This window comes from Aplysia californica, unplaced genomic scaffold (assembly GCF_000002075.1).
Source record: "Aplysia californica isolate F4 #8 unplaced genomic scaffold, AplCal3.0 scaffold01209, whole genome shotgun sequence".
Taxonomy (NCBI): domain Eukaryota; kingdom Metazoa; phylum Mollusca; class Gastropoda; order Aplysiida; family Aplysiidae; genus Aplysia; species Aplysia californica.
The window spans coordinates 95,754-111,129 of NW_004798479.1; the positions used below are offsets into that span (position 1 = coordinate 95,754).

Here is a 15,376-nt window from a genome sequence, read left to right on the forward strand (position 1 = left end):
GTAATGAGCTCTTCTTAGTTTTTGTGAGAGTTTTACTCAGCACTTGCGATGTAAATAGGTCCAAGAGAGAAACATGCAAAGAAAACGGGGACAGGCAACTGACTATAAATCAAAGATGTTTGTCAGGAGAGAAGGAGCAAACCATACCAGAGCACCTGCCCAGCATCCATGAAATATACTGAAAAAGTGTTATGGATTATGAATGGCAAGGTGTCACAATGATTGTCACATCTTACCAATACAATGTACAAAGTTAACTGATTTATCTATACATGTAGCTGACGGTAAGAAAGTAGAAGCGGACTGCATCAAGTCGATCCCTTTTGAAATGTGGCTGCTAACGTGGTACTTCAGTTTGAAAACGTATTGTAGTGACTTTTTCACAGTGGCACTAGATCTACCAGTTTTCATTTTTTCTGCAATAATAGTAGTTGTAAAACACACAATGCGAAACCTGCAGGATGCAGAAATCTTTTTGTTATATGTACAAATTTAGATATATATATATATGTATGTTTTACATTGGGTACACAGGGGCGACTATGACCACATGAGATGACTGACCATTCAATAAAGAAAAAATCTTGTTTCTCTTTGCAAGGGCACCTCAGTAAAATTTTTAATTTGTTTTTGTTTCTTACTTTACTATTAAAAAATATTGTGATATACAATAATATATTATAAACAAATACTCTTTACCCCAAACAATTCTGCAGAGGAACTTTGTGCAGATTTTCATCGATTCAATTATATGGCGGCTTCAGCTTTTTGATACAGTGGAATCCACTCATAACGAGTCCTGAAATAACGAGGTCTGTTATAAAGACACTTTTCTAAAAACCCGTTTTTTTCCCTTCTTTATCTTTGTAAATAAAATATTAATGTAACGCAATCAGACAAACACGCGAGTCGGTTTTACCGGAAAAAAGCTGCTGCTGTGCACAGTGCATAGACCATTTATTCATGTAAAACCTCGCCAGTTGAGAAACTTGTTGGTTATCTTGTGAAACAAAGAATGGGAGAGCCCACGAGTGCCTGACTACAATGAAGGCCGGATTGAATGAGTGGGGAGAGTGTGGTATGCGCAGACAAGCAGAACGCTTCTTGTGACAGGCCAGCCCAGTCTAGATTATCTAGGCCTACCATGCCTCTCACTTCTCCGATGCCGGGATGGAGAGGTCATAGTGCTGTACTGTGATGAATGGAGCGAATGTGTGAAGTACTGTGAAGTGGGCGGGGTGTGGTATGTTCCCATTGTGGGTAAGGAGGCGGAACGCACCACAGGGTGTGGTGGGGTGAGGGACAACACAGTGGCAAGTTAGCCGAGAGAACTATCTGATCGTCAACGCCGAGCTGTCAATATCGCTATTGTTTGAGAAAGAAATCTGAATCGATTTTTGATCAAGTAAGACTAAAAAGGTCATGTTGAACCAAATCATCATCAGGGGAGATTACAAAAAGAAATAAACAGAAAACCAGACTCATAGATTAGGCCTACTTTACTATTTCCCTTGATTTTATTACTGGATCCCTTATAACGAGAATCCTGGTATAATGGACATTTGGCACCTGTCCCCTCCATCTCGTTATAACAGGATTCCACTGTACCGTAATCTTTTGAATTTGAAAGTTGTTGGAAATTTATTTATCTTTAGAAAGTATTTATTTTTAAAAGTGTGTTTATTAACATTATAAAAAAACACACCACTCTCACACCACTGAAAAGAGGATAAATATATTTAATTAAGTTTTCAGTAGGATTTTGCAATATATCTGTGGCTAGGATAGTGCGTGGCCAAAGTCACCCAAGAGGTCATGAACCCAAAGGGGGTGACTGTGGCCAACTGGGTTTGTCATTTGCATCTTTGTCGTATTTCATTCCCTAAAAATTTATTCCGGGCAGTGAATTTTCCCTTATATTTAAAAAGATCTCTACTCAACTGCATTAATTATCTCTTATTTCTCTACTTCAGACCTGCCACTCTATGAAATCCAAAAATCAGGATTTCTGAGTTAAAAAATCAGGATCTGGTGAAAAAAATCGGGATCAACGGCAAATCAGTCATGAAGGGCACTGGGGAAGGCGGGGGGGGTGTCCTGGTTCCCTTTTAAGAGGCAAGTATGCAATGCAAAACTTTTGCAGGAATAAGTTCACATTTGGGCCTCTAAATAGAGGGAAAACTGAAAGACAGCATATATGTACTCGAGTCGAAGTTGGATAGACTGGGGGAGCGAAGGTCGTAGTGATGCTGAAACACTCGTAGTCTTGAAAATAGCTGACACGTAACTCTAATCATCCACGCAAAACGCCCGCGTTTTAACAACGTTTGACTTCCATCACATCGAAAAAAAGATCGCGCCAAGGTTGTTCTTTTTTCCCCTTCTTATTCCTTTCCCCTTAATTAGTACCTGTATCACGGCACGCACTTTAAGCCCAAGTGTCAAAACAATACCCCCCCCCCCCGGCCGTCCACACTGGTTAAGTCCCGAAAAACACCTCGACCAACGCGACCGGTGTGAATGAACTTTGTTGACCCCGACAACCGACGGTCTCCGACACACGCGCTACTCACCACATGTACGAGGTCATGTCATGTGATGCGAATGAGCGTTTGAAACTAGGTCGATTTTAGTGTAAATAACGTGCGTTAGTCATCTACTAGATTCTAGATCTAGATTCGGCATAGATGCTTTAGAAAATAGCGTTCCAAGTTCTTGCAGATAAAAAGTCCAATCGGTGTTTCCAAGCAAAAGAGATTAGAGAACTTTTAATATTTTTTTCTAAGAATCGGACGCAACAGACGCAACCACAAAAAATCAGGATACTGGCGATCGAAATCGGGAAAATCGGGATGCTCGAGATTTTGGGGAAAAAATCGGTATATCCCGATTAAATCGGGATGAGTGGCAGGTCTGCTACTTTAAGTGAGGCGTTTTTAATTATCTCTTATTTCTCTACTTTAAGTGAGGCGTTTTTAATAATTAAAAACGCCCCACTTAAAGTAGAGAAATAAGAGATCATGTGCTTGGAATGAAACTATGGTATGGATTAATACACACGTTTACATGAAGATAAGAGTGAGAGGACAAATTACCAATAGATATATATCTTTGATTGAACAAAGGAGGATTTCTAATCGGATTTTGTGTGTTTGTGTCGGGCAGTGTTCAACATACTCCCATCCATAAAAAGTACAGCAACGAGTACGGCTGCCTTAGGTTGCAATGGTTGAAAGTGTTCGACACTGCATAAGAAATGAGATAGAGTAGAGTAAGACTTGTAATGGTTCTCAATGGTAGGCCAATGCTATTCCATTCTGTGATCGGTTGGTGCATTTCGAAGTTGCTTCACATGGATGACCAGATGGCTGGTGTACATTTCTCCTTCCATCATTTTGACTTACGTAGAACCTAGACTTGTCAGGAAACATAGCTTCATTCCAGTCTCTGAACGTCCATTTTGAGAGTTTTAAGTCTTTATTTATCCCTCTTGATTTTATGCTTCCTATGAAAAGAGTATCGAGTATTTCGGTATTTCTCTTCACCCAAGTAATGATTTAAGAGATGTAGTCGGGCATTGATTAAGAATAAGATATCTTGGCTTTGACCTGCTGAGGTTATCTCTTCCTATAAAATGTGTATACTTTATGGTTTATATATCTAGGTGTCTGCTGACGTCTCCACAGACACGATTTAGATCATTTAGGAGGTGGGCTTCGATCCTGCCTGTCAGGGTCAGCCTGGGCTGAGAGGGATACAACTTCCCAGCAGAAAGGCTGATTTGCTTGAAAATAATTTTCCCAGCTCATGGTTGCTACTCATGTTTCCCCTGCGCATGGTTATTGCACAGGACAGAAAGATGAATCAAGACTGGTCACAGTTTGTCTTTATTTTCAATCCAGTCAACAACTAGTCAAGATGGCAATCGGTGCTATCCCATTATTAATATTATACTACTGCGAGCCTCGCTGTACTGCCAACTTCATGCTGGTCCCAAGGTAGGTGGTATAATGGGGTTTGTATAATAATCCCATTTTTTATTTTGAAATGGGAAAGGGTAAGGGATAACAGAAAACTCGAACTAGTTTGAACCCTGGGAATCATGAAAGTGGCCTTTATTACTATTATTAGTTATTAGGAAACAGATCAGTGCTCTTATCTCGGATTTAATTGTCATAAAAAAATATGTGTCGTGTGTATAAAAGTATTCAAAGCACACAATGCAACGTATTATATACCTTTGCAAAAATAGTGCATAATAATACACAAAGGATGAAACTTAGCTTAGTGAGCATGGGCTTGGTTTGCTTCTAATTCTAGTCTAGAAGTACGAGTACGAGGTTGTTTCCCAGCTCTGAATGACCAAAAGTGGATAGATTAACTTCAGGTCAAAAATTTTAAATAATATGCACTCTTCGTCTTGCCCCATCCCCCCTTTCCGATACTGGTGTTATTTTTTCTTATTTTTCTCACAAAGAAAGAAAAAGAGCTTCTACTTCTACATTCATAATTAGGTAACCTATTTATGTCTCGTAGGGTATTAAATCAAAACAAAACCCTTGTGACCCCAACCCCCCTTCTAAAAAACAAAACACATAAAGAAGGAACAAAACAAGAAAGCTCAGCTATCAAGCAGGTATGCTTCTCTCCAACACAAAACAAAAATAAACTCCCGTCAATGAACCTGTGAATAGGTAACGCATGCATCTCTTTCCAAAGTGAACACCCCCCCCCACCCCGAATTGCTTGTGGTAGCTTTATGTTACTTGAGACAAAAACTGATTTCAAAGGCGGAATATCATGTCTCCCAACATAATTTGTGAAAAATTCTGACCTGTGGAGATTAGAACATAAACCTAACCTGCATGCTCCTTCAAATTTAAGCAAGCTGTGCAAGTGCATGAGAAGATAGTCTTAAAACATACATAGTGAAACTAGTCGACTACAGATGAGTTGATGTCGTTGCGGGAGTGAAAAAAATATCAATTCATCCGAACTTCCACTTAACCGTTGGGACCTATAAAGAAGAAGAGGTGCTGGGACCCAAGAAAAAGATCAACCTGAGGATCAACTCAAGCGAAGTTGACGGCAGAAAATAAAAGCAAAGTGTCTAGTGCACCACATACGATACACTTATGGTTCTTTTCAAGCTAGTGATAGTTTTATTGAGGCACACAGCAGGTTAATAAAATCAAGTTGTAGTAGCAGTGGTCAGAAAGAAAAGTTTATTTCATTTTACACGGTACACATTTTAATTGTATTTTTTTTTATCTTTTTCGCTATTTTAATGGACAAATACTCCAGTCGAGACCTCTTAAACTAAACATGGTTAATCTGAAAACAGCTGTAAACAAAGAAAATAGAGTCTCTGGCTTTTTTTCCTCCTCTATTCGAGTTCAAGTGATGCAGAAGAAAATCCAGCAGGTCCATAAATTTCAGTTTAAACGGCCTTCACTGTATTCTGTTCCTGTATGCTTTCACTTTCAGATGCAATTTCAATAAAAACACCCTCATATTCCCTTATTTTATGTATTGAAAATATTAAAACACTTTCAGAGGTACTTCTCATAAATATGTACACTTGCCCTTTAGTTATATTGCACATGATTAATTCCACTAGTTTCAATGGCAATTTGGTTTACATCACATAACCTCTTTCCCTTTCATCAATCAATGTGGAGATCAGTCTTTCTGCAAAGTGACTGAGCTGAGAATGTATGGAATTAACTTCTCTGTTGAGAATTGCCTGTAGTTAGCTGTATCAACTAACATATATATATATATATATATATATATATATATATATATATATATATATATATATATATATATACATCAGGTATATATTATTATTTTCACATAACTTATAAACAGCAGTCAATCCTGGTGGCATAATAATTGTTCAACAGTTACACATACATACATTTCTCTCTCTCTCTCTCTCTCTCTCTCCCTCTCCCCCTCTCTCTCTCTCTGCAGGGGGCTATGAAGCGAATGGCCATGGTTCAAATCCTAGGCTGGGCTTTCTTGAATTATTATTGTTTTGTGGCATATTCAAGGCTGAACCAATTATCAGAGATGGATGTTAAATTCGGAAGTCGTGTCTCTGCAATAACCTTATAGTGCTGATAGAATCATCCTTTACATTTCTTTCTCTCTCTCTCTTTCTGTTCCCTCACTTTACCTTTCTCCATTATTCTCTCTCAGCTTCTCAATCAAAAACTGGTTTTCATCAAATGACTTAATAATAATAGCCAGAGTATACCAGGAACCAAAAAGAATTCAGCTATGATAATTAATGTTTTTTACAGACAAAAATATTTGACAAGTGGAGGCAGAGTGCCTCTACTCTAGTTGCACTGATGACAATGACCACAGAGTAAGAATTCATAAAAACAATAGAAACATTAAAATGTAGGAGAATAAGAATATAATATAACATCAGAGTATTTATCAATTTATCTAAGTTGTGTTGAAAAATAAAAAGAGGATACATCTACAAAATAGTCATAAATTGCCATTGGAGATCGGGAAAATCTGAAGCTGTAACAACATAGCTCTAGTCTAGAAGTAGAAGTACCGTTATTCAGAATTTTACAGCACTTGCTATACAAATAGGTCATATAAGTGCAAAAAATTAGAGGTTTCAAGTGTTACTAGAGAGTAACATACAAATAAAAGAAGGAGGAGTTGTAAGGAAGATGGAAGTTCGATGGACGAAGGAGCAAAGTGCACCAGAGCGCCTGTCAGCCACACACACTCAGTATTGTCATTGTCTATCGGGAGGAACATTTTGGCATTGGATTGGTAGGGATTTCATTGATGAGACTGAAGATAGAAAACTTCATGGGTGGTTGGCGGGTACTCTGGTGTGGTCTGCGCCTCGCACGTCAAAAAAAAATTAAATATCCATCGTCCTTATAGTAAAACCTCAAATATTTGGCTCTAATGTTATACAACCTCTTTGGGTTGCAAGCGCTGTAAAACTCAAACTCAAACTAAAACTAAAGATTCAAACTCATCACCATTAGAGGGTGGCTACAACATACATGATTGTGCTGGGCAACAAAAGACCGATAGTCTCTTTCAACTGGTACAACCTTGACAAACCAGTTAAAAAACTGCCATTTGTGGTCCTCAAACTAATAAAACGGTACCTCAACTCAATGGGTACTGTTTTGAACACCCAAAACAAGATAGTAAGGATTTATTGCAGCCTATGCGAAATAACATTGAGACATTCTGTATTATGATATCCTCATCAAATGCTATATATATATCCAAACTGGACAACAAGATTCCTGTTTTCCTATGCAACAAGTGGAAAATTGCACCAAAATGAAGACTATGTTAAAGAAGGGGCAATTCAATTCATTTCCTTAAAAACAAGTTCATGTGTATAGATATAATATATATATATATATAAATATTAATGTCTCTTTCAATATGACTTACTTGTACCAAGAACAAGATTGATATAAAATGTACAAAGAGAATAAAATATAAAATGACTAGTTTTACAAAATCTCAAGTATTAAAGTTGGGGGATGGAGTTGAATATAATCCCATTTTCACTCCTTCTTCAATGATGTTTGGCAGGCAGTCTGAAAAAAAAATGTGACTAGTTCAAATCAGATAAAGGCTCAATTAATGACCAAACATCAGAAAGTTAACAAAATAAGACGTACACAATTTTAATTGCTTTATTACAAGAGTTCATCTTTAACTTAAAACATAAATACAGACACCTTTTAAAAGCAACACACCTGGAAATGTAGACAAATCAGCACCTTAACCTGATGCAGACAATATCTGGGGAATATTTTACTTGGCCTTCCTAACTGCAGATGAAACCACAAGCCTTACCGTTTCCTTTTCAGGAGTTCACACCCAAACAAGAAGTATGTTGCAACTCAGCACTAACACTAACAGGAATGCAGCACAGTGTTTTTTCAGAACATCTTTACATTTACTGCAAGAAAAAACTAAAAAGAATCCTCAAAGTGATCTCTGTGTAGTTTCTCACAGGAGATCAGCTTCTCATTTCCCCTGCTTTGAGATATATATAGTCAAAGTCAAGTCTACCAAACTTGCACTTGTCTTTTACATCATCATTATGAGGATTTGAATTATTTACTTTTTGATCTTCATTGTACTTTCCAGTGAAGAGCAGAAGGCCCCCTAAAGCAAGTAGGCACAGAAAGAATTCTATTTCATATACTTCAAGCTAAGCTCACACCACAGATGCTAAGACTATGATTATATTTATTATATTTGTAATATAGACCTGGTGGACTTAACAGCATAAAAATATAACAACAAAATATAAACAAAAAAATACCCACTGACATGGTATAATCTTAGCATTCTCAGAGATGACAGTCTGGGACCAATGTGATTTCAACAAGTGTAAAGCCTTCAGACACACAGAGATTTTCTTTTAGAGTAAAAATTCTACAATATGCTCCACAACTCCCCCCTACCACCACACGCTACCATACTCACAGCACTATTTAGGTTCTAAAGATTCCCAGACTTGCAGTGTGAGAAGAAATTAATCAATGTCTATAGGCTCCGACAAGAAAATAGCCGCTTTCCTTACTGCTTCCCATTCATACAGAAGTAGACGCATTGCGGTGAAATCAAGCACTCATCAAAATTATGAAATAGAAGAAATCAACATTTTTCCGCCCGTTTGGCAATTTATAAACATTTTTATGTTTTTGAGCTCAACACCTTTTATGTTTCATAGAAAAACTTTCCAGTACAGATTTACTGAAAAACATTGATGAACGGCACAAAAAATACGAGCTAGGAAGGATGGCCCAGGACAGAGTTAAATGGAAGGAGCTTGTATGTGGCCTATACCCTGCCAGGGGTGAAAGGCACTGATGATGATGACAAAAAATATAAAATTGCAGTTTCAATGGACACTACAGCTTTGGAAGTCATCAAACTTCGGCAGTCATTTTCTCGTTAATTAGATGGGTATTTTTTCGTCAAAAGCAAAGCAAATAACCAAGCTTTACGATCATATCAATAACGCCATATGCTCAGAAACTTAAGAACGCCTGATTCCACAGCGTCACGACATATATAATCAGCATCGTGAGTATAATACAACAGTGGTGACTCCCAGCATTTGTAGCCAAATTTGGATATTTTACTCCCTAGTTTGTGCGTGTTGTCTTAACCTATAGAGCCCCTATAGCTGAACTCACTTGTTTTGAGGTTTCTCAGGAACACATCTGCATCTAGAGTCACCACAGGCTGATGGGTCGTCTTCTGTTCTTCCTCATTCTCAAAGCTGTTCCATAAGAGAAGAAAATAGCACATGACATAAAGTATAAAGGCAAATTTGGAGCAAAGCGACAAACCAAAAGCTACAGCAGCTATAATGGAATAAATATTTCAACCATTTCAATGAAGCAGTCAGTCTTTAAAAAGAATTTGAAGTGGGTGGAAATTTTTTGGAATGCCACTTGAAAAGTTTAAAAAAACTGACAAAAGTGTCCCTGTAATGTGTAGTAGCGCTTGTTATCCATCCAGTGGCCGATGAGCTTATGGTCTTTCACTAAGTCTTAATTTATTCTACCTATTAAAAAGTGTAAGTTCTATCAGTTGAGCTTGTTTTTCTATATTTAAGAATTAGAAATTGGGAAATTGTAAGTGGTGAAGAAAGAAAAACTGTTAACATTGATAACATCAACCCATGAGATATAAACATCATGTGCAAACCTCTTAACTCATAGCTTAGAGGCATATTTCACTCCATAATACAACCACTGGGTAGAGTTAAGTAGTAAAAAGCCCTGTATATTTGTGGACAACTAGAACCCCCCCCCCCCCCTCCACCAGCAGACAGTACAAAATCATGTACAAAAATGCAGTTGAACCTGCTCTAACGGCCACCTGTACAAATGGCCACTTTTCATTTTGTCCCCTTGGGTATCTTTTACTATGATTACACTGTGTTAGACTGACCATCTGCCTAAGACGACCACCTTTCTACTGGACAAAGGGCGCTGTCTTAAACAATTTCGACTGTATAACAATAAAGAACACTTTTAAAAGAATGAAGTCCAACAAAGATAAAGGGCCATGTAATAACGAGGGCAGCAGGAAGCTTGGAAAGGTATTTTTGGAGACCAAGTGAGAGTGAGAGGGTCTTGTTGAGATTGAAGAGATGTAGTAACTTCTCAATCCGCTGTACTTACTCCATGGAGGCATCTAAAGCATCTGTCTCCAAAAAGGTGTGCACGATGCTGGGTGTTGGCTCATGTTCTAATACACCCTGCAAACATTATAAATAGTGGTTTTCATTAGTGTTCTAGAATATTCATGTATTTTATCTTGTCATACAAATACAAACGCACCAAACCCTAATAATAGATTATTGCAACCTACTATTAAATAGGGTACAAAAAAGAAGTACATGATGACAGTATATTGAGGACAGCACAAACAAAACGGAAAGAGCTTACTTTTATCCTTATTCCATCGACCTTCCTTATATTTCATGTGAATTTAAGTATAAATATGTGGATCCATTGTGGTAGGTGTCCAAAAGCCAGGCAATAATGTCATTAACATTTTACTCCATACTGCAGAAGACTAAAAGAGAGACAGTAAGTCATTAGTTATATTATATTTCATTGCTTTGATTTCCATATATTTGCTGATACATGTACCTCAGATGATACTTTATAGATTCTATAGAAACAGTCAAAGAAAAGCTAAATAATACGGTTAAAAGAAACGAAGACCAAAAGCAAGTACATTTTACATACCTGAAAAAAAGCATCTAATCCAACCCGTCTTTGCTCCAATACTTTCGTGTTCCATTTCAAAACTTTTTTTGGAGGAAACTCAGGAGTTTTCATTATTTTCTTCAGCTATGGAAGGAAGGTAAACATAACAAAAATAAAACAAGCAATGTTTTTATTCCAATCTATTCATACAACACAAGCAGTAAAATAAAATATGATAAAACAATAAAACATTTTCAGTAAAATTGCTGAGAATCATATATACCATGATGTACACAGTACAATGTATATATTTACAAACTCAGAGAACTTTAGAAGTTTATGCAGTTTGACTGCTTATGATATTGACCAATAAAGAATCTGACCCACAGAAAATTGAAGTTCCAGTCTGTGTTGGAATAAAACTGGTCTCTTCCTTTTCTGTACTTATTTTACTAACGCTGTCATGACTTGCCTTCAGAATCAGCTTTTTATGTCTCTGGAGGTCTTAAATGAAAAAAAACTGACATGAGAGTACAATTTAAGAATAGCGAATTAAATCCAAACATCGCTTTAAGCTTAAAACAAAATTAAAAGCAATCATAACATAGGGAACATGGAAGTACCGGTACATCACATTTTGTTGCACTGAATATTTTAACTTTCAGAAAATCACAATGGTATACAATTTTGAAGAATAAGGTGTACATTTCAGTAAGTAATGAGCCAAGTGGTGACATAACTTCTTTTTTCACCTGTTTGTGCAGTTCTTCAAACTCAGAGTATCTCTTTTCAATTACTTGATGGTGCCCGGACAGCCAGACATCCACCAAGAAAACCTGAAATAAGAGGATAATTAAAATGTGTAAAGGAAAATCGAACAGTGAGAGGAAAATGGAATGGTGCTCAGTTGAAAAGTAAAAATTGATACATTAGGGATAGAGAGCATGAGGGGTACAGGGGAGGGAGGAAGAAAAGAGATAAGAGAGCTAAATCCACCTTGTCAATGCACAAAGGTCCATTTCATAATTCATACATACATAGTTTGATCATTGGCAATGCCAATGGTAGATGTATACCCTGTCCTTGAAAGTCCTTCTCATAGAGGTTGCATAGATTCCTAGATGCACAAAGTTTGTTTTATTTATTAATAAAAGTAGACAGGTAAAGCATGTTTAACTAGTAATGGCAATAAAAGAACATAACAGGAAACCTGCCATATTATGTGAGAAACTGCATTGTCATTAAAAGAAAGTAGAAAGTAGAGAGCAATCAAAAGTGCCAATAAAAAAGCAACTTAAAATCTAATAGAAAGGTTGTATTTTCAGAGGGAGCATAGACATCTTTATATAATTCAACCCTGCAAATAGAGTCTGGGACACTTCTCTCCAAAAATTGCAAACAGAAACAGAAGCATATTCTCTCATCATAGATGATACACTTTGACTATACACAATAGCAAATAAACCAACCCCCCCCCCCAATGGGGCTCTCGTGGTCGAGGTGTTATGTTGTTCGCCTCTCAGTCAATAGGTCTCGGGTTCCAATCCAGACAGCGATGGAATATTTTTTTTCCAAAAATTTTCTCCTTTCACCTCCTTTCCTGCTCTCAAATAATGTTCTGTCACCTGCTTTCGTCTCCAGCTTCTGCCCTAACCCCCTCACCTTCTTTGCCCCCTCCCTCAACCCCAGACTCTTTCTGCAGCCTTTCTACTGCTACTCCTTTTTTCCTTCTTTCAGTCACACCCCTGATCTTATGGTAGGTAAGATCCAACACCTAGCCTTCTCGGATAAGGGTGAAAAATCTCGGAGGTCTCGCATGCTTAAGATCCCTTGGGGGTCCAAAATCGATTAGAGTAGGATTCGGCTGCCACTCGGGCAAAATTCAAAATGTCCTACAAACTAAAAATGTTTAATGAGTCCCGTGCCGTGCGCTCATATGACCTCATTCAGTTGTGAGCGCTGTAAAACACTTATCACTCCCCCCCCCCCCACACACATTATCTACACAACACACACATACATTAATAGCATCACAAACCTTCATGTGAATCTATTCAAGACATGTCCACTGAAAACTTTTGCTTTGTGCAAACACACACTTGCCAAGTGTTTTTTAAACAAACACATGTATTCACACGCAGAAGTGGCTATCAGACTCGAGTCTAAATAGCCTCCGGTGGCAATTCGGACTCAAACTCCAATACGCTTGTCTAATATGGGGTGCGCATTTGGGGATCGTTTTTAGGCCTGTACCAAGAGTATCGTGGAAGGAAAAGAAATCAAATGAGGTAGTGCTTGACGAAGCCCACGTGGGACGCTCTATGTTAAAAACAATCAGGAAACGACAAATGCAGTTTTTGGGACACCTGAATAGACATACCGGTCTTGAACATCTAGCTCTGACTGGCAAAATTGAGGGCAAGCGAGGCAGGTCTGCTAAGAGTATCGTGGAAGGAAAAGAAATCAAATGAGGTAGTGCTTGATGAAGCCCACATGGGTTGCTCTATGTTAAAAACAATCAGGAAACGACAAATGCAGTTTTTGGGACACCTGAATAGACATACCGGTCTTGAACATCTAGCTCTGACTGGCAAAATTGAGGGCAAGCGAGGCAGGTCTGCTAAGAGTATCGTGGAAGGAAAAGAAATCAAATGAGGTAGTGCTTGATGAAGCCCACGTGGGTTGCTCTATGTTAAAAACAATCAGGAAACGACAAATGCAGTTTTTGGGACACCTGAATAGACATAAGGGTCTTGAACATCTAGCTCTCACTGGCAAAATTGAGGGCAAGCGAGGCAGCGGTAGGCCCAGAACAACATACTTAGGGAACCTAAACAAATGGGTTACAGGGAAAGTTCAGGGATACGTAGCTTTTTTTAGAGCATCCGAGCAAAGGAATGAATGGAAAACCATGATCGCCGATGTCTGTCGCAGATCTGGCACTGGATGATGATGATGAGTCGGGCCCGATCGGCTTGTGCTATGATAGCTGCTTCCTGCCCTCAATTTGACTAGTAAACCATCGCGATCCCCAAATGAGCACCCCGTATAACACAGTTATCAGAATGCTATTGTTTGGTCCTGATTTTATTTTAACATCATGCAAAGTATGCTGTTGGAAAAGCTTTCCCTTTAGACCACTGTTACTTAGAATGACTGACTTTTGTTCCCTTTAGCCTTTTGAAGGGTTTTAACTTTTCTTTTCTTAATTTCTAACTGGACTTCCAACTGATCAATGATTTTGTCTTTTTCACCAAATAAAGCGGGTTTAGACTACCTATTAATAGGCTTTATAATCCTTTGTTGTTCAGTATGCCAACTTTTGACGTCACTAATACTTTCCTTAACTAGTGTCTAAAATATTGGCAAGATGGTGGAAACCGAGGATAGACCGAGGAAGGCCAAGGTCGAATTGGCGTGTCTGCTTTGAATCTGGTGCACCTGTTGATTGTGCACGCGCGCTGGAGTTTGAGTCCGAATAGTCTCGGCTATTCAGACGCATCTCATCCTTTACTCCTAGCAACAACACACTAATTATAATATCACATCATGTGTACTCTGGCAATATTATATAAAGGGAGATAAACAACAAAGTTAGCAATTGAGTCAAAATCACTCTGAATTTGATTTACGGTGCGCACTAGTAGCCTATAAAAGAAGAAAGTCAGAGTAGATCAAGGGCCCCTGCTCAATTTAACCCTTTGAAATACTAATATATATGTTATTATAGGCCTAATCTATATCCATTTAGGCCACCTTTATACTCACCCCGGGTGAGAATAACCCATGTCTCCCTATTCTCACCCCCCACCCCCCCCATATTGGTGTAAATTATAAATAGCTCCCACCCCGGTGGGGGCATGAGGCGAGGACTCCCCCCTGACCTCTCGCAGGCCGATAAAATCACCTATAGGACCTTGGTGGCTTACCGCATGTGATTGGGAACGAATAATAATAATGTAAAAATTTTTTCGCCTCTTCAGTAAAAAATAAAAATTGGTCACTGCCGACGCTACTGAGCGGGATGTGGGACCGGCCGCCAGCTGGACCATTTGTTGTTTACACACTTGCGAAAGCAGGCCTCTCTGCCTGCATACAATACATTATGGTTCAAGGAACAGAGAGTGTGTTCTGACGACACATAAGCATGAGACTATTAAAATTATGCTCTTGCATGACCGTTGAAGGGTTGTAAATTATGATCACACCAAATGGGCGAGGGCGTTAAATCATGTTAACTAGTTTAATAATTTTATCAGACAATCCAAGCTCTTTTCTTCACTTTCATTTTTTTCTTCTATTCTTTCTTTATCTTTTTTCTTGCCTCTTCTGTCCCCTTCTTCTTGAACATTTGGAGTTTGGAGCCAAAAAAAGAGCCAGAGAGCCAAATGAATTTCTCCGGGCCAGACGCGATCCAAAAGAGCCAAATTTCTGGGATTTGGCTCCAATTTGACAGCCCTGACTTTGACTAGATCAAAGAGTTACAGTGTTTTAAGCTCATTGGACTAGTTCTAGATCTACAGTCAAACCTGTGTAAGATGCCCCCCTCCCTCATTGTCAAGGAGAAAAGTGGCCGTATTTATAAGACAGGTGGCCGTCTTAGGCAGGACTGATCAAGATGAACA

The 15,376-nt window shown here is 38.4% G+C and overlaps 1 protein-coding gene across 1 annotated transcript in view; it reads right to left on the reverse strand.

Moving 5' to 3' along the window:
- Nucleotides 1-6,162: 6,162 nt before the first annotated feature.
- The window catches only part of LOC101861705 (sorting nexin-24), a 10,765-nt gene continuing 1,551 nt past the window's right edge, over nucleotides 6,163-15,376 (reverse strand). Inside the window, exons 2-6 of the mRNA XM_005112217.3 lie at nucleotides 11,504-11,587; nucleotides 10,791-10,895; nucleotides 10,218-10,294; nucleotides 9,222-9,307; nucleotides 6,163-7,604 (exon numbers count right to left, since the gene is read on the reverse strand). Of these exons, the coding sequence (XP_005112274.2) occupies nucleotides 7,528-7,604; nucleotides 9,222-9,307; nucleotides 10,218-10,294; nucleotides 10,791-10,895; nucleotides 11,504-11,587 (429 nt within the window). The 3' untranslated portion in view covers nucleotides 6,163-7,527. The remainder of the gene's footprint in view (nucleotides 7,605-9,221; nucleotides 9,308-10,217; nucleotides 10,295-10,790; nucleotides 10,896-11,503; nucleotides 11,588-15,376) is intronic.